The sequence below is a fragment of the Pristiophorus japonicus genome, chromosome 15, assembly GCF_044704955.1.
Source record: "Pristiophorus japonicus isolate sPriJap1 chromosome 15, sPriJap1.hap1, whole genome shotgun sequence".
Lineage (NCBI taxonomy): Eukaryota > Metazoa > Chordata > Chondrichthyes > Pristiophoridae > Pristiophorus > Pristiophorus japonicus.
This window is the reverse complement of record NC_091991.1, coordinates 60,074,853-60,102,461: the sequence shown is the minus strand read 5'-3', so window position 1 is coordinate 60,102,461 and position 27,609 is coordinate 60,074,853. Positions and strand designations below refer to the sequence as shown.

The following is a 27,609-nucleotide window of genomic DNA, read 5'->3' as shown; positions in this document are numbered from 1 at the left end:
CTCTTCTGCAACATGGTGGTTTGCAGTTTTAACAGGCTTAGCAGCTCGCCTGCACACTCATTGGAGGTGTCCCATTGTTCCATAGCCCTTGAAAATGTACTCTTTGAATCGGCATGAATGGAAATGACGATCACCCCCGCAGCGCCACCAAGGTGTTAATGGCCTTGCATTCATCACACTTGATGGTGGACTTTGAGTCATCTGCGGACGTGTAGCTGCAGGTATGTGTGACCTGCCCTGTACGTTACGATTCGAAAACAACGTCACTTTGTTCACAGTACTTGTAGCAGCACTTGTGTGCTGAGAGATTTGCTTTGTATTGTCACTGGTGGCAATGAACGCCTGGGCTATCCTTATGGCCTTACTCAAGGTTGGGGTCTCTACGGTCAAAAGTTTGCGAAGTATGGTTTCGTGGCCAATGCCAATTATGAAAAAGTCTCTGAGTATGTGCTCCAAATGTCCTTCAAATTCGCAATGTCCTGCAAGACGTCTTAGCTCGGCGACATAATTCGCCACTTCCTGGCCTTCAGACCTTTCCTAGGTGTAGAACCGGTACCTTGCCATCAGAACGCTTTTCTTCAGGTTCAAATGCTCTCGGATCAGTGTGCACAAATCGTCGCACAATTTCTCTGTGGGTTTTGCTGGAGTGAGCAGATTCTTCATGAGGCCATACGTTGGTGCCCCACAGACGGTGAGGAGGATCGCCCTTCGTTTGGCAGCGCTCTCTTCCCCATCTAGCTCATTGGCCACAAAGTATTGGTCGAGTCGCTCGACAAATGTTTCCCAATCATCTCCCTCCGAGAATTTCTCCAGGATGCCCACTGTTCTCTGCATCTTTGGGTTCGCTATCTGTATCTCGTTGCCAGTTGTTGTTAATGGAGAAAGAGTCAGACTGAACACTGTGAGCTCAAAGTAAAATGTGACCGTAGTCTTTTATTGCAGGTCTCCAGAGTGCCTCTCCAATCTGTGAAGCCTCCTTAAATACCTGTGCTCCCAAGGGATTATGGGAGCACTGACCACGCTCAATCAGCTCCGTTGGGCGGGCCATGTTGTCTGCATGCCCGATACGAGATTCCCAAAACAAGCACTCTACTCGGAGCTTCGACACGGCAAGCGAGCCTCAGGTGGGCTGAGGACTGGACAGGTTAGATGCAAGAAGAATGTTCTCGATGTTGGGGAAGTCCAGAACCAGGGAACACAGTCTAAGGATAAGGGGTAAGCCATTTAGGACTCAGAGAGTTGTTAACTTGTGGAATTCTCTACCGCAGAGAGTTGTTGATGCCAGTTCATTGGATATATTCAAGAGAGAGTTAGATATGGCCCTTACAGCTAAAGGGATCAAGGGGTATGGAGAGAAAGCAGGAAAGGGGTACTGAGGTGAATGATCAGCCATGATCTTATTGAATGGTGGTGCAGGCTTGAAGGGCCAAATGGCCTACTCCTGCACCTATTTTCCATGTTTCTATGTTTCTATGTTTCTATGCTTCAAGAACACCCTAAAAGCCTCTATAAAAAAAGTGCAACATCCCCACCGACACCTGGGAATCCCTGGCCCAAGAGCACTCAAAGTGGAGGAAAAGCATCCGGGAAGGCGACTGAATACCTCTAGTCTCCTCGCCGGGAGCAAGCTGAAACCAAGTGTAAACAGCGGAAGGAGCGCACGGCAACCCAAGCACCTGACCCCACCTGTTCCTTCAAACACTGTCTGCCCCACCTGTGACAGAGACGGTAGGTCCCGCATTGGACTCATCAGTCACCTGAGAACTCATTTTAGTGTGGAAACAAGTCATCCTCAACTCCAAGGGACTGCCTAAAAAGAAGAAGGAGAAGAAGTGGGTAGCACTCTCACCTCTGAGTCAGATGATTATGGGTTCAAATCCCACTCTAGGGACTGGAGCACAAAAAATCTAGGCTGACACTCCAGTGCAGCACTGAGGGAGCGCTGCACTGTCAGAGGTACCATCTTTCAGATGAGATGTTAAACTGTGGCCCTGTCATAGAAGCATAGAAACATAGGTGCAGGAGTAGGCCATTCGGCCCTTCGAGCCTGCACCGCCATTCAATATGATCATGGCTGATCATGCAACTTCAGTATCCCATTCCTGCTTTCTCTCCATACCCCTTGATCCCTTTACCTGTAAGGGCCACATCTAACTCCCTTTTGAATATATCCAACGAACTGGCCTGAACAACTTTCTGCGGTAGAGAATTCCACAGGTTCACAATTCTCTGAGTGAAGGAGTTTCTTCTCATCTCGGTCCTAAATGGCTTACCCCTTATCCTGAGACTGTGACCCCTGGTTCTGGACTTCCCCAACATTGGGAACATTCTTCCTGCATCTAACCTGTCCAATCCCGTCAGGATTTTTTATGTTTCTATGAGATCCCCTCTCATTCTTCCAGATTCCAGTTACTATAAGCCTAGTTGATCCAGTCTTTCATCATATGTCAGTCCTGCCATCCTGGGAATCAGTCTGGTGAACCTTCGCTGCACTCCCTCAATAGCAAGAATGTCCTTCCTCAGATTAGGAGACCAAAACTATACACAATATTCAAGGTGTGGCCTCGCCAAGGCCCTGTACAATTGCAGTAAGACCTCTCTGCTCCTACACTTAAGTCCTCTTGCTATGAAGGCCAATATGCCATATGCCTTCTTCACCGACTGCTGTACCTGCATGCCAACTTTCAATGACTGATGTACCATGACACCCAGGTCTCGTTGCACCTCCCCTTTTCCTAATCTGTCATCATTCAGATAATATTCTGCCTTCCTGTTTTTGCCACCAAAGTGGATAATCTCACATTTATCTACATTATACTGCATGTGCCATGCATTTGCCCACTCACCTAATCTGTCCAAGTCACACTGCAGCCTCTTAGCATCCTCCTCACAGCTCACACTGCCACCCAGGTTGGTGTCATCTGCAAACTTGGAGATATTACATTCAATTCCTTCGTCTAAATCATTAATGTATATTGTAAATAGTTGGGGTCCCAGCACTGAAACTTGCGGTACTCCACTGGTCACTGCCTGCCATTCTGAAAAGGACCCATTTATTCCTACTCTTTGCTTCATTGTCTGCCAACCAGTTCTCTATCCACGTCAATACATTACCCCCAATACCATGTGCTTTAATTTTGCACACTAATCGCTTGTGTGGGACCTTGTCAAAAGCCTTTTGAAATTCCAAATACACCACATTCACTGGTTCTCCCTTGGCCACTCTACTAGTTACATCCTCAAAAAATTCGAGAAGATTTGTCAAGTATGATTTCCCTTTCATAAATCCATGCTGACTTGGACCGATCCTGTCACTGCTTTCCAAATGCGCTGCTATTACATCCTTAATAATTGATTCCAACTTTTCCCCACTACCGATATGAGCCTAACCGGTCTATAATTCTCTGTTTTCTCTCTCCCTCCTTTTTTAAAAAGTGGGGTTACATTAGCTACCCTCCAATCCATAGGAACTGATCCAGAGTCTATAGAATGCTGGAAAATAACTACCAATGCATCCACTATTTCTAGGGCCACTTCCTTAAGTACTCTGGGATGCAGACTATCAGGCCCTGGAGATTTATCGGCCTTCAATCCCATCAATTTCCCTAACACAATTTTCTGACTAATAAGGATTTCCTTTAATTCCTCCTTCTCACTAGACCATCGGTCCCCTAGTATTTCTGGAAGGTTATTTGTGTCTTCGTTAGTGAAGACAGAATCAAAGTATTTGTTCAATTGGTCTGCCATTTCTTTGTTCCCCATTATAAATTCACCTGATTCTGACTGCAAGGGGCCTACCTGTCTGCTCTCTCAAGTGGATGTAAAAGATCCCATGGTACTATTTCGAAGAAGAACAGGGGCGTTATCCCCGGTGTCCTGGCCAATATTTATTCCTCAATCAAATTAACAAAAACAGTTTGTCTCGTCGTTATCACATTGCTGTTTGTAGGAGTTTGCAATGTACAAATTGGCTGCCACATTTCCCACATTACAACAGTGACTACGCTCCAAAAGAACTTTTCTAGTTGGACTGCTTTTCAAATAGAGAGATCTATGTGCCAATGAAGACCATAAAATCTGAAAAAATATATGAAAAAGCAAAGAATGCAGCTTCTTTCCTCAGAGTACTGACACTGCCTTCCAGCAATTACTTTTTGAGAGATCTTAGATCCAGTGAAACCCCACTCCTCGGCAGACACACATTTAATTCATGGTCACTACAAAAGAATGTGAGTGGACAATATCTTACTCTTTAAACATCCCCATGTTCAGTAGTTGTGTCATCACCGACCCATCCACTTCTCCCAGAAACTTCCCTGTCTGAAAGAGAAAGGAAATGCATGAGGAAATTGCTTAATTAACAAATACCTGACCCAGTTACTCTACTTAACAATCCCTTACCCAGCTATCCTTATTAAAAGATCTTTTGCTACCCTCAAACTAACAATCCTAGATTAACCTACTGTAATTAACAATCTTCTGCTCTAATTTTGTTTCCTTTTCTCAACTCCTCTGTTCAGGACTAGATTAAGGGCCTGATGTGCCTGTGGCAAATTGAACCAAATGGGCCTATAGTTATGTTTGTTCATGTTCATTACATTACGTATACATATAATAACAAATTAACACGGTGGACTTATACTATAATATATTAATATAATATATTATATATTAACATATATTTTATATCTTAAATATATAATATAATAACAGAGTTAAATAATAAGACAGATAAATAGTAAAGATTTTGCTAAAATAGGTATGCACACATTAGGCCAATAAACAATATTTTCCTCGGTTTTGTTTTTCCTCTCTTATTGTCTATTCTATCCTATTTGGGAAACCTTACTTTTTTTTCCGACATTTATTTGGTGCACCCATGTTCTTTGGTGGGCCTGGGGCGGCAGCCCCATCCGTCCCGTGGTTAATCCGCCCCTGCCCCTGTTGGACAGTGACTCATATTGAGGTACAAGTCTATGGATGGTGGCAACACTACAGTATGTCACCAAGTGACCACTCTTCATGTATGAGTCACAAGATAGTGATGTTGGGCAAGCAATTTGATCATGGAGGCTATCACAGCTGATTCAGATCTTGTACTGATCCTACATCTAAAAATGCAATTTCCAGAAGGTTTATTGGACAGTGATCAGGAGTGAAAATCTTGGATGATATTTCCCTTCCTAGCCTTGAGGTGCTAAAACCAATTGTAATGCCCAATTAAAGTGTCACCAGATATTGGCTAACTCAGCGTAGACTGGGAATTAAAACCGAGACCTTCTGGCATGTATGACTTAATACTAAGCCACTGCTTACATGATGACATATTTTTAAATGACTGATTCTAATTCCATCTGCTCAAATCAGCAGCCCCAGGCCCTATCAATTCAAATCTTCAACTCAAATTTATTCCCCAATGACAGATGCCTTTAAAATGAGTTAAGAGGGAAATACAACTATTTCATTTAATTTGACATTAAGGGAGCGAAATTCCCCAGTGCCCCGTTTGGGGGTGGTAACCCAGTCGGGGAGGGACTTCCTGTGTCCAGTGCGAAATTGGGGTTACCGGTCCTCACAGGAAGTGGAGCGCAATGTCGCACACTCCACTTCCTTTTGGGGCGGTATCTGGGGTGCTACTCGGGCGGGATCAGCAGCGCTGCGTGGCTTCTCTGCGTAGTGCTGACGTGTTTTAATGCCCCATCCCTTCCATTAAAGGAGAGGGCTGCTGTGCATTCTGCAGGGTCTCCATTGGGCCACCAGGGCGGCATAGTGCCGAGGCTGGCACCCAAGCGGAGTGTCGGGCTGCACGGATGGCGGCTCGGACTACATCATGGAGCCTCAAAATGGGTCGACCAGTGAGTTGGCCAAAACAAGAAAATGGCGGCGCGTGGCGCAGTGCACCTCCCCTTTAACTTCTGCCCCGTGAGCAGATGTTGGCCTGCTTCGCGACCAGCAAGACTGTGGGGCGCTGGCCAATTTCCGCTGTGGGGCGGAAAAGGATCGCCATGGGGCGCTAAGGGGTCACCGCACATGGCGATGGCGTCATTGTCCCCTAAGTCTATGTACCCACCTTGTGTTCCATATGTAAAGTTAGAGTGATTTCTGGTGCCCGGTTGAAGTTATTTATTAAAAATTCAACATGATTCTCTCCAAATAGTTTGACTGAACTCTGATTGGACAAAGAATTAACACCTCAGCTTTGAGTGTTCCCAAATATACTGGAATATTCCAGATATCTGAAATCAGGTTGAAATCCAGCCTAGGCAGGTAGGTTGAAAGTCTGACCCTGGGTACAAATCTACAGCGCAAAACTGCCAACAGGTGGCACAAATTGGCAATCTCATGAGGAAGGCCACAGGATGGCTGTTGGGAAATGTGAATATCATATTGTTGCAGTAGGTGATGCTCTCCTGAGATTGGGATAAGGCTAATTGTTGCTTCTGTAGGGAAATTTACAGCTACATCTAACTTGGTTGACTTGCTTGACACTGGTAATGGGTGTAAAAAGCATTGGGTAGGTAGTACAATACATGATACAATGCTAATTGATGCCTATGATACCCCACACCACTCAGTTGCCTATCTCTGTCATGCTTCCATAGGATCTGCTAAATCGACCTCTGTCTTTTCCGTGGGTAAAGGGGGCAAGCAAGAGAGAAAGAAAGGGAGGGGGAGAGAAATAGAGAAAGAAGGGGAAAGGAAAAGTGAGGGACAGAGAGAGAAAGAGAGGAGTAGAATAGAGGAGTAAAAGGAGAGGGAGAGAGAGGAAGGAGTTGAGAGTAGAGAGACAGATAGAAGAGATAGAGTTGTTCCGAGGCCACTCTCATGCCCATCTCCCAAGTGTAAGATAGATAAAGGTCTGGGAAGAGGTAGATGCCCACCCATTTACCCATTGGATGGCATAATAGGTGACAAAGGAATGAGAGGGAGGAAAAAAACTTTAAAAAAAATAGGGACACATACTCTCAGCAAAAAGGCATTCCACTCCCCACCATTGACATCCCTAACTTTGAAGAGCACAGAAATCAATAAAAACTAAATTATTACAGACTTGCTATCAGGAGAGAAGAGTAATATTTAATTTTCTAAAATTAAAATGATTACTTTGCTATTGATGCCATATAAAATTGTTTACATTTTAAATAACACAGGGATAGAGAAGTGGGTTTAAAAAGAACAGAAAAAAAATCATGTATTACAATTCTGACAGTCATGAGATGTGTTCATGCATTTGCTTATGTTAACAAGCACTTATAATGCAGCCTCAAACTGATGCTTCTTCATAACAAACAAGAGAAATTCAGGCAGTTACTTGGACATCACAGCCTGCATAATTTGATGTCTTAATAGATGAGAAGTGACAAGATGTTCTTGTATAGCCTGTGTACATCAATCACCAGCAGCCAAACAACAGCATGCCAAGAAAGCATTTGGACCAAACCAATAAAAATTTATTGGAGTGAATGCATTATTTAACAAAATAATCATGAGGAACAGAGACCACTTTTATAGAAGCTCTTTACTTTGAACTCCCTATTCTACTTCCTGGAAGGACTCCATTCAATTCTCCCAGTTTCTCCATCGCTGCTGCATCTGCTTTGATGATTCTACCTTTCACATCAAAGCTTCCTAAATATCTTCCTTTTTCCTCAGCCGAGGATTCACCTCCTCTGTGGTTTCCATTTCCCTTGCTTCTATCCTTATTCTTATTCCCTCTCTCAGAATCATAATAAGCACCTCCACTCCCCCAGTTCTCAACTTCCACCCCATTAGCCTCTGCATTTGATAAATCATCTACGGCTATTTCTGCCACCTCCAATGCAATCCCAGCACCAAAAATATCTTGTCCTCCCCTCCCTTCTCAGCATTCCAAAGGTACAATTTCCTCTGTGATATCCACGTTCCCTCTTCCACCACCTCTAACACCTGTTCTCCTTCCTCTGGTATCTTCCCATGCGAGTGCTGAAGAAGCAAGACTTGTCCATTCATCTCCTCCCACACTCCTGTGTGAGACAGAAATTTACATGTAATTCCTCCAATCTAGTATTCTGTATTCACTGTTCATGGTGTGGTCTCCGCTACATTGTGAAAACCAAACACAGATTGGGTGATCACTTTGCTGAATACCTCTGTTCTGTCTGCCGGTGCTATCCTCAAATCCCTGTTGATTGCCATTTCAATTCTCTATCTCGCTTCCACTCTTATCTCTGTCTTTGGCCTTCTACACTGTTCCAGTGAAGCTCAATGTAAACTTGAAGAATGCAACTGAGCACTTTGTAGCCCTCTGTCCTTAACGTTGACTTCAACAACATCAGACCTTAACAACAGCTCCCATTTTCTCTCTGGCAGTAGATACTGATAATGTAGGATGGGTGTGTGGTATTTTCGGTGCTGAGAAGGGAGCAGGTTGGCACTTGACGCTGGGGACCCCTCCCTGGGGTACACTATTGATGGAGTGATCTGCGACCCTTGATGTCAACTTGCTTTTTTTCTTCCACCACACTCCTGGGCTGCTGGAGAATAATCCACCTTGCCAGTTCTTCATATTTCTTTTTCTACCTATCCTCCTTTAACTACTCACATATGTGTCTCATATATATCTTTTATTTCTTCTATTATGCCTCCTTTAACTCATGCTATTATCACTTCTGCCATTTAAATATCTTCTGTTCTCCACCCAAGCACTTCACAGGTCATTCTGTGCAAGATTTTTCTCCTTCTATCCTTTCCCTTGTTCTGTTCCTTTTAAATGCTGTTCATCTGTAATATCTTCCAGTCCTGAGGAAGAATCTAAGACCTGAAATGTTGATTTCTGGTTTTCCACAGATTCTGCCTGAGAGCAGAAAGAGCAGAGAGGAGAGGAGTATTTTCAGATTTTCTGTTTCTACTTTAAGCATTCACAACTTAGGTGGAGCATGGGTTAGGTACAGTAAAGTTCCTTTCATTCTTTCTTTACAATATGCTTTGATATCCAAGATCAGAATAATACTCTAATGCACATTTCCAATTCCCACAACAGTCCTCCCTACAAGTCTTTGAATTAGAGACAATTTTGTGCTTTGGACTTGAGCTCATTGCAGCCAGTAGTGGCTGTCCCAAATCCATTTCATTTAGTAGCGTTACAGTCAAAAGAGAGAAAAAGAAAACATTCATCCCATCTATCTGGATTTGAATCCAGATGGTACTGATGAAAGGACAGTATATTGAGACACTCCACAGCCCACTTCACTTCACTTCATACAATAAAGCACAACAAAATGTAATTGTTTGTGAGATTAACCCTCCCTTTCTAAATTATTTTCTACTTTCCCAAGTTGGGCCTCATACCCTATATCCAGGAAAAAGTGTGGCTGGTGCCTTCTTTCCAGGCCTTTGATAATGCTGCTCGGAAACCAGTTACTAGGAGATGCTCCACTGCTCTCCATGTTGACCCACCCTCTGATTTTTATCTCTTTTGTTTCTGTTCTCTGTGCTGTTCTTTTTCCTAATGATACGTCTGAAATGAGTAGCTCAGCACTGTGGACAATCATCAGCATATAGCTGCAGCACTGCTGTCCGAAGTCTTCTTTTTATAATAGAAACAGACCCTTTCTAGGATTAGTCACCTGGGAACAGCCATCCCCAAATCAAAAGTGACACATGTTAGGACAGGAGGATGCCTACATAAAAGGTAACAGTAACAAACTTTGCCCTAGACTTTGATTCTGTTTAAAAGATCAATATCTGCACTTACCACTGAAGCAGATTATACCAGCTCCACCACTGGTGGGATCTCCTGGACTTAAATGGATAATATTGCACACAAGGTGGATATGATCAGGAATCTAGATGTATGAGTCACACACTTAGGAATGATCCCAGCATAAAACAACTGGGAATGGAGCAATGATTAATCTGTCTTTGCTCGTTGTCAACAGGTAACAGGGCAGTGTTAATTGGAAATCCATCCAATGCTCACCCAAGATAATTCAATGATACACCCCATGTATATGAATTCTGTGCTACAGTACAGTAGTAAGACTTTAAATAGAACTGTAGTATGACGAGGCAGTGGCAAGTTAGATGAGATTGTTTCTGTGTGCTGATATATAACAGATAACTTAACACTGTTACATCCTTCATATGACTCCCTTTATATTTATTTAGGATCAACCAAAGATTACTCTTGGTATTTACATAAACTTCATGTATTGCTATGTTACATGTAACTAAGCTCTAAGTACACACATGCAACTTGTTAAAAATATTGACAGAATAAAACAGCTGGTCAGGATTCAGTGCCAGGAAAATCAAATCAAATCTGAGACAGGAAATATAGTTACTTTTATTTTCGTACTTGTCCCTGTAGAGTTTTATCATGATTTTGAACACTACATGGGAGGTTTCTCCGATCCTGAAGAAATGGAAGAATCATATCAGCTTATTTAAATTATAGTAATATGCTCTCTACGTATGTTTTACATGCACAGGGAGCGCAAAGTTAGCAGGTGAGCGGGGGGGCTATAGAATGCAGCAGTTCTTAAAGGGCTGCTGCGCCTTTCTTTTGCTGCATTGCGGTTCTGTATTGCAAAAAATCAGCAAAAATACAGGTTCGACCTCCCGAATCCAGCAACCTCGGGACCGAGGCAGAGCCGTTTCTCGTGTCTTTCCGGACTTTGGAACGTCTTTCTGACGTCACGAGTCCGGAAACACCTGAGCCCAGGTTCGTGTATTTCCGATTTCAGAACGTCAGAAAAGGGGTGGGGGGGTTGCTCGCTGAGGAGCTGTTTGGGTCGCCGGCCCCGTTGATGGGGCCAAACTGCCGAGGAAGTGTTCGGGCGGGGTCCCCATCGCCGGGGACCTGATCGGGTGGGGCCCGCTGCCGAGGACCTGATCGGGCGGGGTCCCATCGCTGGGTATCTGATCGGGTGGGGCCCGCTGCTGAGGACCTGATCGGGCGGGACCCGCCTCTGAGGACCTGATCAGGTGGGGCCCGCCGCCGAGGACCTGATTGGACGGGCCTGCCGCCGAGGAACTGTTCGGGCAGGGCCCCGCCTCCGAGGACCTAGTCGGGCGCGGCCCTGTCGCCATGGAGGAGTTCCTTGTCTGGCGAGGTAGGTGGGGTCAGGTAGCCGAGATCAAGGGGAGGGAGGGTGGCCGGGACGAAGTCGGGCTGGGGCGAGGTCATGCTGCGCGAAGTTGGGACGGGTGAAGTTGGACCGGGCGAAGTCGTGGCGAAGTTGGGCCGGGGAGAAATCGGTTCGCCGAGGCAGGGGGAGTCCGGATATTGGAACATTTTTCGGTTTCTGTACGACCCTGCCACGAATCGGCCCGGTGTCCGGATTCCGGAACATTTTGGATTCCGGAACTCCGGATTTTGGAGGTCGAACCTGTATTTATAAAAATACAGAAAAATCAATAATATGAAACCAGCAGAATGAAAAGTCAAGCAGGGCAGTAAATTTCAAATCATCAAACATTTGGCAATACCAGTTTTAAAAATTCAAGCTCTGAAGTGAGAAGCTTTTATATGGGCAAACAAAGCTTCAAAAGTAATGAGGCCTGTAAACATGGAGAATTCACTGTGGGACCAATTTGATAACATTTGCATTAGAGTTGCAGTGAGGCTTCCAAAAACCAGAAAGATTATTGTATTCCATCGAAGACTGCATATTAGAGTATCTCACATCTAATCTTACTATGCGATCTGCAAAGCTGTTAAGTTAAATAAGGGTCATTTCCAAACTCTTATATAATCATTTTGGAAATTTGCAGAAATTTGATTGTGATTTAAGAATTATGGGCTGGATTTTCCGGTCCTTTGTGTCTGGGTTTCGCCCCGGAGCGGCATGAAAGGTGGCGGTGAGGTCCCCAGCACCCCTCCGCGATCCTCCAGTCGGGTTTTGCGGCGGCGCACAGCAGCACCACGGAGAAGAGCTGCGCCAGGTGTGCAACGACCCGGGTTGTGACACTGGCACGAGTTTGAGCTCCTGCCCGACCCGTCTGCCCGGAAGTGTGCCCGCAATAACCGCCTGGGAAATCAGAGCGGCCCAACCATACTGACGGCGGAGGTAAAGTACTACAAACGTAAGTGCGAGTGTTTTTTAAATAAGAACATAAGAAATAGGAGCAGGAGTAGGCCATTTGACCACGTGAGCCTGCTCCACCATTTAATATCATGGCTGATCTGATCATGTACTCAGCTCCACTTCACTACCAGTTCCCCATAACCCTTTATTCCCTTATCGTTCAAAAATCTGTCTATCTCCTCCTTAAATATATTCAATGACCCAGCCTCCACAGCTCTCTGGGGCAAATAATTCCACAGATTTACTACTCTCAGAGAGGAGACATTTTTCTGTATCTCAGTTTTAAACGGACGACCCCTTATTCTAAGACTATGCCCCCTAGTTTTAGTTTCCTCTATGAGTGGAAATATCCTCTCTACATCCACCTTGTCGAGCCCCCTCATTATTTTATATGTTTCAATAAGATCATCTCTCATTCTTCTGAATTCTAATGAGTATAGGCCCAACCTACTCAACCTATCTTCATAAGTCAACCTCCTCATCTCTGGAATCAATCTAATGAACCTTCTCCGAACAGCCTCCAATGCAAGTATATCCTTCCTTAAATACGGAGACCAAAACTATACATAGAAACATAGAAAAATAGGTGCAGGAGTAGGCCATTTGGCCCTTCGAGCCTGCACCGCCATTCAATAAGATCATGGCTGATCATTCCTTCAGTACCCCTTTCCTGCTTTCTCTCCATACCCCTTGATCTCCTTCACCGTAAGAGCCATATCTAACTCCTTCTTGCATATATCCAGTGAACTGGCATCAACAACTCTCTGCGGCAGGGAATTCCACAGGTTAACAACTCTCTGAGTGAAGAAGTTTCTCCTCATCTCAGTCCTAAATGGCCTACCCCTTATCCTAAGACTATGTCCCCTGGTTTTGGACTTCCCCAACACCAGGAACATTCTTCCTGCATCTAACCTGTCCAGTCCCGTCTTATATGTTTCTATGAGATCCCCTCTCATCCTTCTAAACTCCAGTGAATAAAGGCCCAGTTGATCCAGTCTCTCCTCATATGACAGCCCAGCTATCCCTGGAATCAGTCTGGTGAACCTTTGCTGCACTCCCTCAATAGCAAGAACGTCCTTCCTCAGACTAGGAGACCAAAACTGAACACAATATTCCAGGTGAGGCCTCACTAAGGCCCTGTACAACTGCAGTAAGACCTCCCTGCTTCTATATTCAAATCCCCTAGCTATGAAGGCCAACATACCATTTGCCTTCTTCACCGCCTGCTGTACCTGCATGCCCACTTTCAGTGACTGATGAACCATGACACCCAGGTCTCGTTGCACCTCCCCTTTTCCTAGTCTGCCGCCATTCAGATAATATTCTGCCTTCCTGTTTTTGCCCTTAAAATGGATAACCTCACATTTATCCACATTATACTGCACCTGCCATGCATTTGCCCACTCACCCAACCTGTCCAAGTCACCCTGCAGCCTCTTAGCATCCTCCTCACAGCTCATACCACCACCCAGTTTAGTGTCATCTGCAAACTTGGAGATATTACACTCTATTCCTTCATCCAAATCATTACACTATATTGTAAACAGCTGCAGTTCCAGCACTGAGCCCTGCGACACTCCACGAGTCACTGCCTGCCATTCTGAAAAGGACCCATTTATCCCGACTCTCTGCTTCCTGTCTGCCAACCAGTTCCCTATCCACGTTAGTATATTACCCCCAATACCATGTGCTTTGACTTTGCACAACAATCTCTTGTGCGGTACCTTGTCAAAAGCCTTCTGAAAGTCCAAATACACCACATCCCTTGTCCACTCTGCTAGTTACATCCTCAAAAAATTCCAGAAGATTCGTCAAGCATGATTTTCCTTTCATAAATCCATGCTGACTTGATCCGATCCTGTCACCGTTTCCAAATGCGCTGCTATTTCGTCCTTCATGATCAATTCCAACACCTTCCCCACCACCGATGTCAAGCTAATCGGTCTATAATTACCGTTTTCTCTCTCCCTCCTTTTTTAAAAAGTGGTGTTACATTCACTACCCTCCAGTCCATGGGAACTGATTCAGAGTCGATAGACTGTTGGAAAATTATCACCAATGCATCCACTATTTCTAGGGCCACCTCCTTGAACACTCTGGGATGCAGACTATCAGGCTTCGGGGATTTATCGGCCTTCAATCCCATCAATTTCCCCAACACAATTTCCTGCCTAATAAGGATATCCTTCAGTTCCTCCTTCTTACTTGATCCACTGTCCCTTAGTACCTTCGGAAGGTTATTTGTATCTTCCTTCGTGAAGGCAGAACCGAAGTATTGGTTCAATTGGTCTGCCATTTCTTTGTTCCCCATTATAAATTCACCTGATTCTGACTGCATGGGACCAACATTTGTCTTAACTAATATTTTTCTCTTCACATATTTATAGAAGCTTTTGCAGTCAGTTTTTATATTCCCTGCAAGCTTCTGCTCGTACTCTATTTTCCCCCTCTTAATTAAACCCCTAGTCCTCCTCTGTTGAATTCTAAATTTCTCCCAGTCCTCAGGTTTATTGCTTTTTCTAGCCAATTTATATGCTTCTTCCTTGGCTTTAACACTATCCTTAATTTCCTTTGTTAGCCATGGTTGAGTCACCTTCCCAGTTTTATTTTTACTCCAGACAGGGATGTACGCTTGCTGAAGTTCATCCATGTGATCTTTAAATGTTTGCCATTGCTTATCCACTGTCAACCCTTTTAGTATCATTTGCCAGTCTATTCTAGCCAATTCACGCCTCATACCGTCGAAGTTACCTTTCCTTAAGCTCAGGACCCTAGTTTCCGAATTAACTTTGTCACTCTCCACCTTAATAAGGAATTCTACCATATTATGGTCACTTTTCCCCAAGGGGCCTCGCACAACAAGATTGCTAATTAGTCCCTTCTCATTACACAATACCCAGTCTAGGATGGCCTGCTCCCTGGTTGGTTCCTCGACATATTGGTCTCGAAAACCATCCCTAATACACTCCAGGAAATCCTCCTCCATCGCATTGCTACCAGTTAGCCAATCAATGTGTAGATTAAAGTCACCCATGATTACTGCTGTACCTTTATTGCACACATGCCTTATTTCTTGCTTGATGCTGTCCTCAACCTCACTACTACTATTTGGTGGTCTATACACAACTCCCACTAGCGTTTTCAGCCCTTTGCTATTCTGCAGCTCCACCCATACCGATTCCACATCATCCAGGCTAATGTCCTTCCTTACAATTGCATTGATTTCATCTTTAACCAGCAATGCCACCCCGCCTCCTTTTCCTTTTTGTCGATCCTTCCTAAATGCTGAATACCCTTGAATGTTGAGTTCCCAGCCTTGGTCCCCCGGAGCCATGTCTCCGTGATGCCAATTACATTGTATCCGTTAACTGCTATCTGCGCAGTTAATTCATCCACCTTGTTCCGAATACTCCTCGCATTGAGGCACAGAGCCTTCAGGCTTGTTTTTTTTAACACACTTTGCCCCTTTAGAATTTTGCTGTAATGTGGCCCTTTTTTTGCCTCGAGTTTCTCTGCCCTCCACTTTTACTATTCTCCTTTCTATATTTTGCTTCTGCCTCCTTTTTATTTCCCTCTGTCTCCCTGCATAGGTTCCCATCCCCCTGCCATATTAGTTTAACTCCTCCCCAACAGCACTAGCAAACACTCCCCCTAGGATATTGGTTCCGGTCAGGTGGAGATCGTCCGGTTTGTACTGGTCCCACCTCCCCCAGAACCGGTTCCAATGTCCCAGGAATTTGAATCGCTCCCTTCTGCATCACTCCTCAAGCCACGTATTCATCTGAGCTATCCTGTGATTCCTACTCTGACTAGCACGTGGCACTGGTAGCAATCCTGAGATTACTACTTTTGAGGTCCTACTTTTTAATTTAGCTCCTAGCTCCCTAAATTGGCCTCGTAGGACCTCATCCCGTTTTTTACCTATATGCACCACGGCAACTGGCTGTTCACCCTCCCTTTTCAGAATGTCCTGCACCCGCTCCGAGACATCCTTCCTTGACCCTTGCACCCAGGGAGGCAACATATCATCCTGGAGTCTCGGTTGCGGCCGCAGAAACGCCTATTTATTCCCCTTACAATTGAATCCCCTATCACTATCGCTCTCCCACTCTTTTTCCTGACCTCCTGTGCAGCAGAGCCAGCCACGGTGCCATGAACTTGGCTGCTGCTGCTCCCCCCTGATGAGTCATCCCCCTCATTAGTACTCGAAGCGGTGTATCTGTTTTGCAGAGGGATGACCGCAGGGGATCCCTGCACTACCTTCCTTGCACTGCTCTTCCTGTTGGTCTTCCATTCCCTATCTGGCTGTGGACCCTTTACCTGCGGTAAGACCAACTCACTAAACATGCTATTCACGTCATTCTCAGCATCGTGGATGCTCCAGAGTGAATCTGTGGTGTATGTAGCACACAAATCACTGACTCCACACGGTCTGGTGTAAGTCTAACTGCTGTGACTTTTGTCCTTTATTGTTCAGTTCCAGAGTGCCTCCCAGGTGTGGTGGTCAGCCTTATATAGCCTTTGTTACAGGTACTACCAGGGTTTTCCACCGCAGCGCCCTCTGTGGTGTGGCATAGTACTTACAATACATTTAAGGTACTGGGACGATACACACATCATTACATAACATCACCTTCCCCCCCCCCCACCTGGACGCAGGACAACGATACACACATCATTACTTAACATCACACTTGTCCAACGGAAGGCAGGTGGGCATAGACAGTGCGTTAGTATGGTACATTTTATCTGGTACATTAACTGGTTATTGACTGGTAGCGGAACCTTGATTTCCTTGTTAGCCGTTATCATTAATTGTACTTCATCCATTATTTTACACAAATACAGTGGCCATTCAGCATAAAAAAGAGTAATTCTTATTATAAATTCACTATCTCACATTAACATAGCTCATTTTAGACTCGCTCTGCCAAACAGAAGTCCTTTGTGGGGACCACCTCTTTGTAAGGCCCTTTTAAGACTCCCGGGTGCATTTCCTTTTTAAGGCGCCATCTTTGATGCAGGAGGATTCCACGAGGCTTCTCCTTGGGCGCCGCCATCTTTGATGCTCTGCAGCTCCGGCACGATGCCGCCGCCATCTTCTTCTCCGCCGCTCCGGATGCCCTCCGCCGTCGCAGCCTCTGCCCCCCTCCGCTGCCACCTGACTTGCTGCCTCTCCTGTGGTCGTCGTGGCCTCTCCAGCGGCCGCACTTGCCGCGTCCCCCGCGGCCTCCGTAGCCCCCGACCTCCAGCTGCTGCCGCCGCCCGACGCTAACAGCTCCTCGGCGGGGCTCTTCCGATCCTCCGGCCCCTGGATCCCTCAACACCCCGCCCGCAGTGCCCCACCGGCTCAACCCCCACCCCCCCTTGGGCCCCTCTGTGCAGGGCTGCTTGCCTGTGGGGGCTGGGGCTGCAGGGTCTCTGTGTGAGATCCGGGCCTGGGACTTGCCTGTGGGGATTAAGGCTGCAGGGTCTCTGTGTGAGGTCCGGGGCTGGGACTTGCCTGTGGGTGGATTGAGGCTGCAGCTCGGTCGGCGCTGCTCTCTGGGGACCTGGGGCACGGCAGCACCCCGGGGAGCAGCAGCCTGTGGAGTGATGAAGTCTTCCCAGCTCCCACGGACCTTCCCCATCCACCTCCGGCCGAGGAGTGTCGGCCCATCGCCTGCAACGACCCACAAAGGTAAAGCGTGCGTCTCGTCCCGGTGGGATACCTGCACCATCGCTCTGCCGAGAACAGGTATTAGTTCCCTGGTGTAGGTATGCAGCTTCGCCGTGACCGGGACCAGCTTGGGTCGTGCAGCTGGGTTAATCCACAGTTTATCAAAAGTTCTCCGATTCATCAACGACGGACCCGAGCCCATGTCCACTTCCATACTCACTGGGACTCCACTTCACTTATCACTGGGGGCGAATCGTCGGTGCATGTATACAGTCCAAGCACCTCATCTTCTTCTACCTGTTCCTCGCTGAACAGTGGATCATCCCCCATCTCCTCAGCCACACGGTGAGTCCGATTTCTTTTACACATACGCTGAAGGTGGCCTTTAACGTGGCAGGTATTGCACGTATACTCCGCAAACCTGCACCGATGAGCCCCATGGCTTCCTCCACAGCGCCAGCATGGTGCTGCTTGATTGGCCCCCCTCGGCGGACTCTGAGCTCCAGGATCTCGAGGTCCGTGCTCTCTGCCCCGGGCAGAGCCACGTTCTGCAGTTTTGTCCGTGGTGGGCGCTACCCTGTGGACAGTGCCTGCCGGGTTCGAGACTGTGTGGATTATTTGCTTGATGCTGCAAGTCGAGGTCATATATGCCCGGCTGATGATGATGGCCTTTGTCAGAGTGACTGTGGGTTCCGTGGCCAGCAGCTTGTGAAGGAGGCCCTCGTGGCCAATCCCCATAATGAAAATGTCCCGCAAAGCCTCGTCAAGGTGTGCCCCAAAATCACACGGCGCCACGAGTCTCCTGAGGTCTGCAGCATATTTGGTGACATCCTGGCCCTCAGATCTGCAGTGATGGTAAAATTTGTATCTGGCCGTGAGGATGCTCTCCTTTGGTTTCAACTGGTCACGAATGAGTTCAGTCAGCTACTCGTATGACTTGTCCCTGGCGCTCCCAGGTGCCAGCAAATCCCTGACGAGACAGTAAACCTCATCTCCACAACTGGAGAGCAATATCGCCTTACGCTTCTCTCTCATTGCGTATGTGTCCTCCGTCAGGTCATTTGCTGTGAAGTAGTACTCGAGCCTTTCCGTAAAGGCCTCCCAATCATTGCCCACGGTAAAATCCTTTAGCGAGCCCAGAGTAGCCATGGTTGTGTGGAGTTCGTCCGCTTCCTCGTTGCCAATGTGGTGTATGTAACACACAAATCACTGACTCCACACGGTCTGGTGTAAGTCTAACTGCTGTGACCTTCGTCCTTTATTGTTCAGCTCCAGAGTGCCTCCCAGGTGTGGTGGTCAGCCTTATATAGCCTTTGTTACAGGTACTACCAGGGTTTCCCACCGCAGCGCCCTCTGTGGTGTGGCATAGTACTTACAATACATTTAAGATACACACATCATTACATAACAGAATCCACCTTCAGCTCCAATTCCGCAACGCGGTCCATCAGGAGCTGGAGGCGGATACACTTCCCGCACATGTAGTCGTCAGGGACACCGGAGGCGTCCCTGATTTCCCACATAGTAGAGGAGGAGCATAACACGTGTCTGAGCTCTCCTGCCATGACTTAACCCTTAGATACACTTAAATTGGCAACAACAGTGCTAAAAGTTACTCACTGATATAGAAGAGAAAAAAGAAAAACTACTTACCAATCACCAGCCAATCACTTACCCCCTTGGCTGTGATGTCACCTTTATTTCTTTCTACTTCTTTTTTGCCTTCTCCCTGTAGCTGTACAAGCACGCCTTTTATAAGCCTCTCCGATCCCTGGACTCACGCCTCAGCGACCACGAACTCCCGCTGCCTCGCGCGGCCTTTTGTAGGCCTCTGCCGATCCCCGGACTCACGCCTCAGCGACCACGAACTCCCGCCGCCTCTCGCGGGCTTTTGTAGGCATCTGCCGATCCCTGGACTCACGGCTCAGCGACCACGAACTCCCGCTGCCTCTCGCGGCCTTTTGTAGGCCTCTGCCGATCCCCAGACTCACGCCTCAGCGACCACGAACTCCCGCTGCCTCTCACGGCCTTTATAGGCCTCTGCCGATCCCCGGACTCACGCCTCAGTGACCACGAACTCCCGCTGCCTCTCGCGGCCTTTATAGGCCTCTGCCGATCCCCGGACTCACACCTCAGTGACCACGAACTCCCGCTGCCTCTCGCGGCCTTTAGGTGTGGCCTCACCAATACCCTGTACAGTTGTAGCAGGACTTCTCTGCTTTTATACTCTATCCCCCTTGCAATAAAGGCCAACATTCCATTTGCCTTCCTGATTACTGTACCTGCATACTAACTTTTTGTGTTTCTTGCACAAGGGCCCCCAGGTCCCTCTGTCCTGCAGCACTTTGTAATTTTTCTTCATTTAAATTATAATTTGCTTTTCTATTTTTTCTACCAAAGTGGACAATCTCACATTTTCCCACATTATACTCCATCTGCCAAATTTTTGCCCACTCACTTAACCTGTCTATATCCCTTTGCAGATTTTTTGTGTCCTCCTCACAATTTACTTTCCCACCCATCTTTGTATCATCAGCAAACTTGGCTGCTGCTGAGTTTGTTTTAATTTTCTGTGCGATTTGTGTTGCGGTGGCGTGGGCAATAATGTTTTAGGAATCTTTTGTGTGTTTTTTTTCGTATTCTCCCCCCCGCCCCCACCAGGCCTCTTTCGGAGCGCTCACGGCCCGGCTCTTTAGCTTGGGAGTTTCCTAAATTTGTGGTGTACAATGCCTCCCTTAGCGCTGTGGCCTCTGACGAAGGGCCCAGGTACCTAAAATTACGTACTAAAGCGCAAAATATTCCCAGCCACTAATTAATCGCCCGACACCATTATCACCCTGAAAACAGAAAAGCAAAAAATCCAGCCCTTTATGTACATAATGGGACTATTTATAGGAAATGTTTTTAAGAAGGTAGAAAGCAAGCAAGAATTATAAGCTTTGCTGTCAAAAATACATATGGAAATTAGATTATTTGTTATATCCAGTTACTGTACTACTTTTTGTAAAAGTTATCTGCCATAAGTGAATGTTTTGCCTGAAGAAAGTACTAATTCTGAGCAATTTTACTTTATCACACTTAGCTGCATTACCATAGCAACCATCAATTAGATATTCCCCATTCAGTTTCTGTAAAGTTAGTTTGACTGGAAGTGTGAACACTCAAGGAGACAGTAATCCTAATTTGCAGGCTTTATGATATATGGAGATGATGTGTGAGAAATAGTTGATGTGTTACCACGGTAACAGCTCATTTCTATTCAATCTCCAGAAATGCTGTTGACCCAGAGGAAAATCTTTGGAAGTGTAATTATCTTTGCTTAAAGCATTCTTCAGTGACTTTCCTCACACATGAGTACACAGACATGGTATCACATTCAATAATATATCTGTAGCAATGCTATTGAGAGCAGAAATGCTAAGGGATTAATAAGGAAGCCAACATTGGTATATTTTTCTTTTTATAAACAACATTTCTTGTTGAACGAGGTTAAAGGATTGTTTTAAGAACACCATGATAGTTTTCATTATATTTAGTGTCAGCCAAGGATCTCTACCCACATAGATCCTGGTCATCTGTAAAGGGTAGCCAGAAACTAGGGTATGGCAGTAAAGACCCAATTGCTCCTCCCAACCAGCTCCGTCAAAGGGCTGCAGAAGAGCCAGGAAAAACATGGCATTCATTACAATGAAATCATCATTCGTCACTGGGTCCACACTGAGGACATGACACCATACTTATTCTTCCCACTGAATTAGCACTTAGAAGGGGTAGGATATTAGGAAGTAGACAACACAGACTCTATACTTTCATCAAGGACAAGCAGCAAGGAAGCAAACATTAAATTGAGAACTAAACTGATTACACCTTCTTCGGAATGTTTGGTGATGATTTGTGGCCAGTAGGAACATTTGACAGCTGGTGTGTGGCAAACATATAGGGATGGTAGTGAAGGTAGTGGATATTTGACACAGCTGGTATTTTTTCCGCCATCTTTACTTCACTTTGAGGCTAATTAATTATGAATTTGTGTCCTCTTTTACTACACTGGCAGTTAAATTCATTTAGTCAGCTTACAGCTGCATTAACTATGCCTCACAGCATTTTAACCGAGCCCTTGTGTCCATTTCTCATACTAATCATCCTAATGGAATCTATTAGATGTGTCCATCTCTCCCACCAATCACTTTAATGGGATCATTCTAATATTAATAGAAATCAAATCAGGTTTGTGATATGGACTCACATTTACTGGGATAAAGATTGGCAACTTTTGGAAGCACCTGCATCCTCTGCCAACACATCAGAAAATTGCATGACCCACCCTCAATTTTCTGATACGTGCTGGTGGCAAACAAGGTTGTTCACCCCACAAAGTCATTTAAGTTAGATTCCTAAAAGGTATAAAATATAGGAATGTTTTACCTCCTCTGTTTGAGTTAGATTTGAATCTGAACTGAATTTACACAACCTTGTTCCCTCAAACTAATGATATCCAGAGAAGTTTTAGACAACAAGTTAGGGAAATGTTGAAATACTTTCTTGGATGTCTTGGATAAGGAGTCAGACTAGATACTGCAAGCTCAAAGTAAGTGTGACCGTAGTCCTTTATTGCAGATCTCAGAGTGCCTTTCCAGTCTGTGAGGCCTCCTTATATACAGGTGCTCCCAAGGGATTGTGGGATCCCTTGGGATTCCAGAGGATAAGCCCTCTGGTGGTTAGACATGGTGATTACAGGTTCACATACATAACAACACTCTTTCCCCCCGCCCCCCCCCGCAAAGTCAACAGTGTAACTATTTATAATGTGAGTCGAGCTGGGGCCTTCCTTTCCCTGGTTGAGCATCTCGGTGCAAATGCTGGTGTTGGTGAGTCGTTTGTTGGGCCTTCACTGGGCTGCTGTGCAGCTGGCCTTGCTGGACTGCGGGGGGTGATGGGTACTGCTTTGTGGTCAACCGCTGGGTCGGTTGCCACTTGTGTGTGTGTTGGAGGGTCAAAAAAGGTAGAGTCTATTGTGGGTTATTCTGGATAGTCTGTAAATCTGAGTTTGGTTTGGTCCAAGTGTTTTCTGCAGGTGAGTCCATTTGCGAGTCTGACCACAAACACCCTACTCCCCTCTTTGGCCAAAACAGTGCCAGCAATCCACTTGGGACCTTGTCCGTAGTTCAACACAAATACAGGATCATTTACTTCAATTTCGCGTGACACATTTGCGTGATCATGATATGTATTCTGTTGAAGCCGCCTGCTCTCTACCTGTTCGTGTAGATCAGGGTGGACTAACGAGAGCCTTGTCTTAAGTGCCCTTGGGGTCTTGTGCGGTAACTAAGCAGGACTCGGGATAAGTGAGTCTGCAGTGAGCCTTCAGTTACCTTTTCAAGCTCTGCTTGATTGTTTGAACTGCTCGTTCTGCTTGACTGTTGGATGCTGGCTTGAATGGGGCAGACGTGACATGTTTGACCCCACTACGGGTCATGAATTCCTTGAATTCGGCACTGGTAAAGCACGGCCCATTGTCACTTACAAGGACATCAGGCAGGCCGTGTATGGCAAGCATGGCCCATAAGCTTTCAATGGTGGCAGCGGACGTGCTTACCGACATTATCACACAGTCAATCCATTTGGAGTACGCATCTACAACCACGAAAAACATTTTTCCCAAGAATGGGCCTGCATGAATCCAAGACCATGGTTTGGAGGGCCAAGACCATAAACTTAGTGCCGCCTCCCTGGGTGCATTGCTTAACTGAGAACATGTATTACATTTGTGCACACAAGACTCTAAGTCTGCACCACACGTGGGATCTGGCTATCGCTTTCATCATTACAATGCCTGGATGGGTACTGTGGAGATCACTAACGAAAGTGTCCCTGCCCTTTTTTGATACAACTACCCGATTACCCCATCGGAGGCAGTCAGCCTGTATAGACATTTCATCTTTGCGCTGCTGGTACGGCTTTATTTCTTCCTGCATCTCTAACGGGACACTAGACCAACTCCCATGGAGCACACAGTTTTTTACTAAGGGCAGTAAGGGGTCCTGGCTCATCCAAGTTCTAATCTGTCGGGCGGTAACAGGCAATTGCTCACTCTCGAATGCTTTCATTACCATAACTAAATCTGCAGGCTGTGCCATCTCCACCCTGGTGGTGGGCAATGGTAGCCTACTGAGAGCATCGGCACAGTTTTCTGTGTCTGGCCTGTGGCGGATGGCGTAGTTGTATGCAGACAACGTGAGCGCCCATCTCTGGATGTGGGCCGACGCATTTGTATTTATCTCCTTATTTTTAGAAAAGAGGGATATAAGCGGCTTATGGTCAGTTTACAATTCAAATTTGAGCCCGAACAGATATTGATGCATTTTCTTTACCCCGTAAACACACGCTGACGCTTCTTTTTCGATCATACTGTAGGCCCTCTTGGCCTTAGACAGACTTCTGGATGCATAAACAACCGGTTGCAATTTCCCAAATTCATTAGCTTGTTGCAATACACACCCGACCCCATGCGACGATGCATCACATGCTAGTACCAAAACGTTTACATAGATCGTACAACACAAGCAATTTGTTTGGACATAACAGCTTCCTAGCTTTCTTAAAGGCATTTTCTTGGCTTTTACCCCATACCCATTCATCTCCCTTACGCAGTAAAGAGTGCAGGGGTTCTATCAATGTGCTAAGACCAGTAAGAAGTTACCAAAATAGTTCAGGAGTCCTAGAAATGACCGCAGCTCCGTCACATTCTGTGGTCTCGGTGCTTTCTTGATTGCCTCCGTCTTCGAATCGGTGGGCCTGATGCCATCCGCCGCGATTTTTCTCCCCAGGAACTCCACTTCAGGCGCCAGGAAAACGCACTTTGAGCGTTTTAGCCTGAGCCCCACACGATTAAGCCGACTAAGAACCTTCTCCAGGTTCTGCAGGTGCTCGACAGTGTCCCAATCTGTAACCAAGGTGTCGTCCTGGAAGACCATGGTGCGCAGGACCGACTTCAGTAAGCTTTCCATGTTCCTCTGGAATATTGCCGTGGCCGATTGAATCCCAAATGGGCATCTGTTATAAACAAAAAGATCTTTGTGTGTGTTGATGCAGGTGAGGCCTTTCGAAGATTCCTCCAGCTCCTGTGTCATGTAGGCCGAGGTCAAGTCCAGCTTCATGAACGTTTTCCCTCCCACCAGTGTCACAAATAGGTCGTCTGCCTTTAGTAGCGGTTATTGATCCTGCAGCGAGAAACGATTGATAGTTACTTTGTAATCAGCACAGATTCTGACGATGCCATCTCCCTTGAGGACTGGAACAATAGGACTGGCCCACTCATTGAGTTGGATCAGCAAAATGATGCCCTCTCCTTGCAGCCTGTCCAGCTCGATCTCCACCCTCTCTCTCATCATGTAAGGTACTGCTCTCGCCTTGTGATGGATGGGTCGCGCCCCCGGAATCAAATGGCTCTGCACTTTTGCTCCTTGGAACTTCCCAATGCCTGGTTCAAACAGCGAGGGGAACTTGCTTAGGACCTGGGCACGAGGTGTCGTCGACGGACGAAAGCGCTTGGACGACATCCCAGTTCCAGCGTAATCTTTCCCAGCCAGCTCCTGCCGAACAGTGTGGGGCCATCGCCCGGTACCACCCAGAGTGGTAAATCATGCACCGCTCCATCATAGGAGACCTTTACGGTAGCACTGCCAATTATGGGAATCAGTTCCTTTGTGTGCGTTCTAAGTTTGGTACGAATAGGAGTCAGGACTGGTCTTGAAGCCTTGTTGCACCACAACTTATTGAAAGTCTTTTCACTCATTATGGACTGGCTTGCGCCCGTGTCCAGCTCTATGGACACCAGGAGTCCATTTGTGGTAAATGTGTGCACCCCATATACTGCTGCCTCCTCGGTCTGAGACTCTGGTTCGTCATGATCCACCGTGGATCTGCAACATGGTTGTTTGCAGGATTAGCAGCTCACCTGCACATACGTTGGAGGTGTCCCATTGTTCCACAGCCCTTGCAAACATATCCTTTGAAGCGGCATGAATGGAATCGATGATCACCCCCACAGCGCCAACAAGGTGTTAATTGCCTTGTATTCACCATCCTTGATGGCGGACTCTGAGTCATCTGCGGACATGCAGCTACAGGCGTGTAAGTCCTGCCATGTACATTTCGATTCGAAAAGAACGTTACTTTGTTCACAGTACTTGCAGCAGCATTAGTGTGCTGGGAAATTTGTTTGGTATTGTCACTGGTGGAGATAAATGCCTGGGCTATCGCTATGGCTTTATTCAAAGTTGGGATCTCTACAGTCAAAAGTTTGCGAAGTATTACTTCATGGCCAATGCCAAATACAAAGAAGTCCCTGAGCATGTGCTCCAAGTGTCCTTCAAATTAGCAATGTCCTGCAAGGCGCCTTAGCTCAGCGACGTAGCTCGCCACTTCCTGGCCTGCAGAGCTCTTGTACGTGTAGAACCGATACCTCGCCATCAGAACACTTTCCTTCGGGTTTAGATGCTCCCGGACCAGTGTGCACAACTCATCGTATGACTTGTCTGTGAGTTTTGCTGGAGCGAGCAGGTTTTTCATGAGGCCATACTTTGATGCCCCGCAAATGTTGAGGAGGATCGCCCTTCGTTTGGCAGCATTCGCTGCTCCTTCCAGCTTGTTGGCCACGAAGTACTGGTCAAGTCGCTCCACGAAGGTTTCCCAATCATCTCCCTCCAAAAATTTCCCCAGGATGCCCACAGTTCTCTGCATTGTTGCGTTGGGATTTGTTATCTGTGTCTCGTTGCCAGTTGTTTTGTCTTGGATAAGGAGTCAGTTTAGATACTGCAAGCTCAAAGTGTGACCGTAGTCCTTTATTGCAGATCTCAGAGTGTCTTTCCAGTCTGTGAGGCCTCCTTATATACAGGTGCTCCCAAGGGACTGTGGGATCCCTTGGGACTCCAAGGGATAAGCCCTCTTGTGGTTAGACATGGTAATTACAGGTTTACATACATAACACTTTCTTTAGGTAAACTACGAGCAATTTTGGCAAGCCTTACTTCCAAGCTGGGAAAGCGGGCTTTTCATGTCACATGCTCAATTTTTTTTGCATAACACCTTTTTGTGGTAGTAGTCTTGGGAATGAAAATGATGCTGTACAATAATATCTGAGGTATTTTGTCCACACCTGTTCCTATTCTGGGACACAGCTTTATAAGAAATAAGATGTAAATTAAACCCTGATTGCCATTTTAGATCGGAACTGGTTGGATGCTACGGAGAGCAGGCTCCAAACAGTTCCATGGGTGCTAGAACTGAGGAGGCCTCTAAAGGTAAGTGCTGACTTATTCATTGATCCTCTGTAGGAGCAGGAGTGTTTCTCCGTGGCCCACAAAAATAATCTGGTCTGCTGCCGCACTGGGACCCCCACCCTCTGTGTCCCCAACCACCCCTGAAACCAATCTTGCTGGCGGTCACCTTGGCCACAATCTGACAAGCTGCTGTTTGGCGCCCTGCAGCCAGATTTAAATGAAGCCAGGGTCTTAAAACTGCGTGGGCTTCTTCACTGCCGGAATGGATGGCTGATCAGTGCTGCCCGCCGGTCAGTCACCAAAAGGTTTAAATAGACCCCGATGCACCTGGTTGAAGTCAAAGTTTTGGGAGTTTGTTTAAGGACTGTTTTACTTTCTATGGAACAACTTCTTCTTAGGTGGTCCCTTGAATCAAGGATGACTTGCTTCCACGCCAAAAAGGGATGAGTTCACAGATGTTTCAATGAAGGACCTAATATTTCAGGTCCTGAACTAAATCTTGAAGGGTGGAAGATAACTGTGCGTGGATTTTTTTTTAAACGTGTAGTGGCCATTGCACACCAGCCATCACACGGGCTTGACAGAGCTAGGTCTTGGTCCA

General features: G+C 46.4%; 1 protein-coding gene across 1 annotated transcript in view; it reads right to left on the bottom strand.

Moving 5' to 3' along the window:
- The window catches only part of LOC139281546 (voltage-dependent calcium channel subunit alpha-2/delta-4-like), a 745,953-nt gene that overhangs the window by 135,761 nt on the left and 582,583 nt on the right, over nucleotides 1-27,609 (bottom strand). Inside the window, exon 36 of the mRNA XM_070901711.1 lies at nucleotides 4,250-4,320. Within this exon, the coding sequence (XP_070757812.1) occupies nucleotides 4,250-4,320 (71 nt within the window). The remainder of the gene's footprint in view (nucleotides 1-4,249; nucleotides 4,321-27,609) is intronic.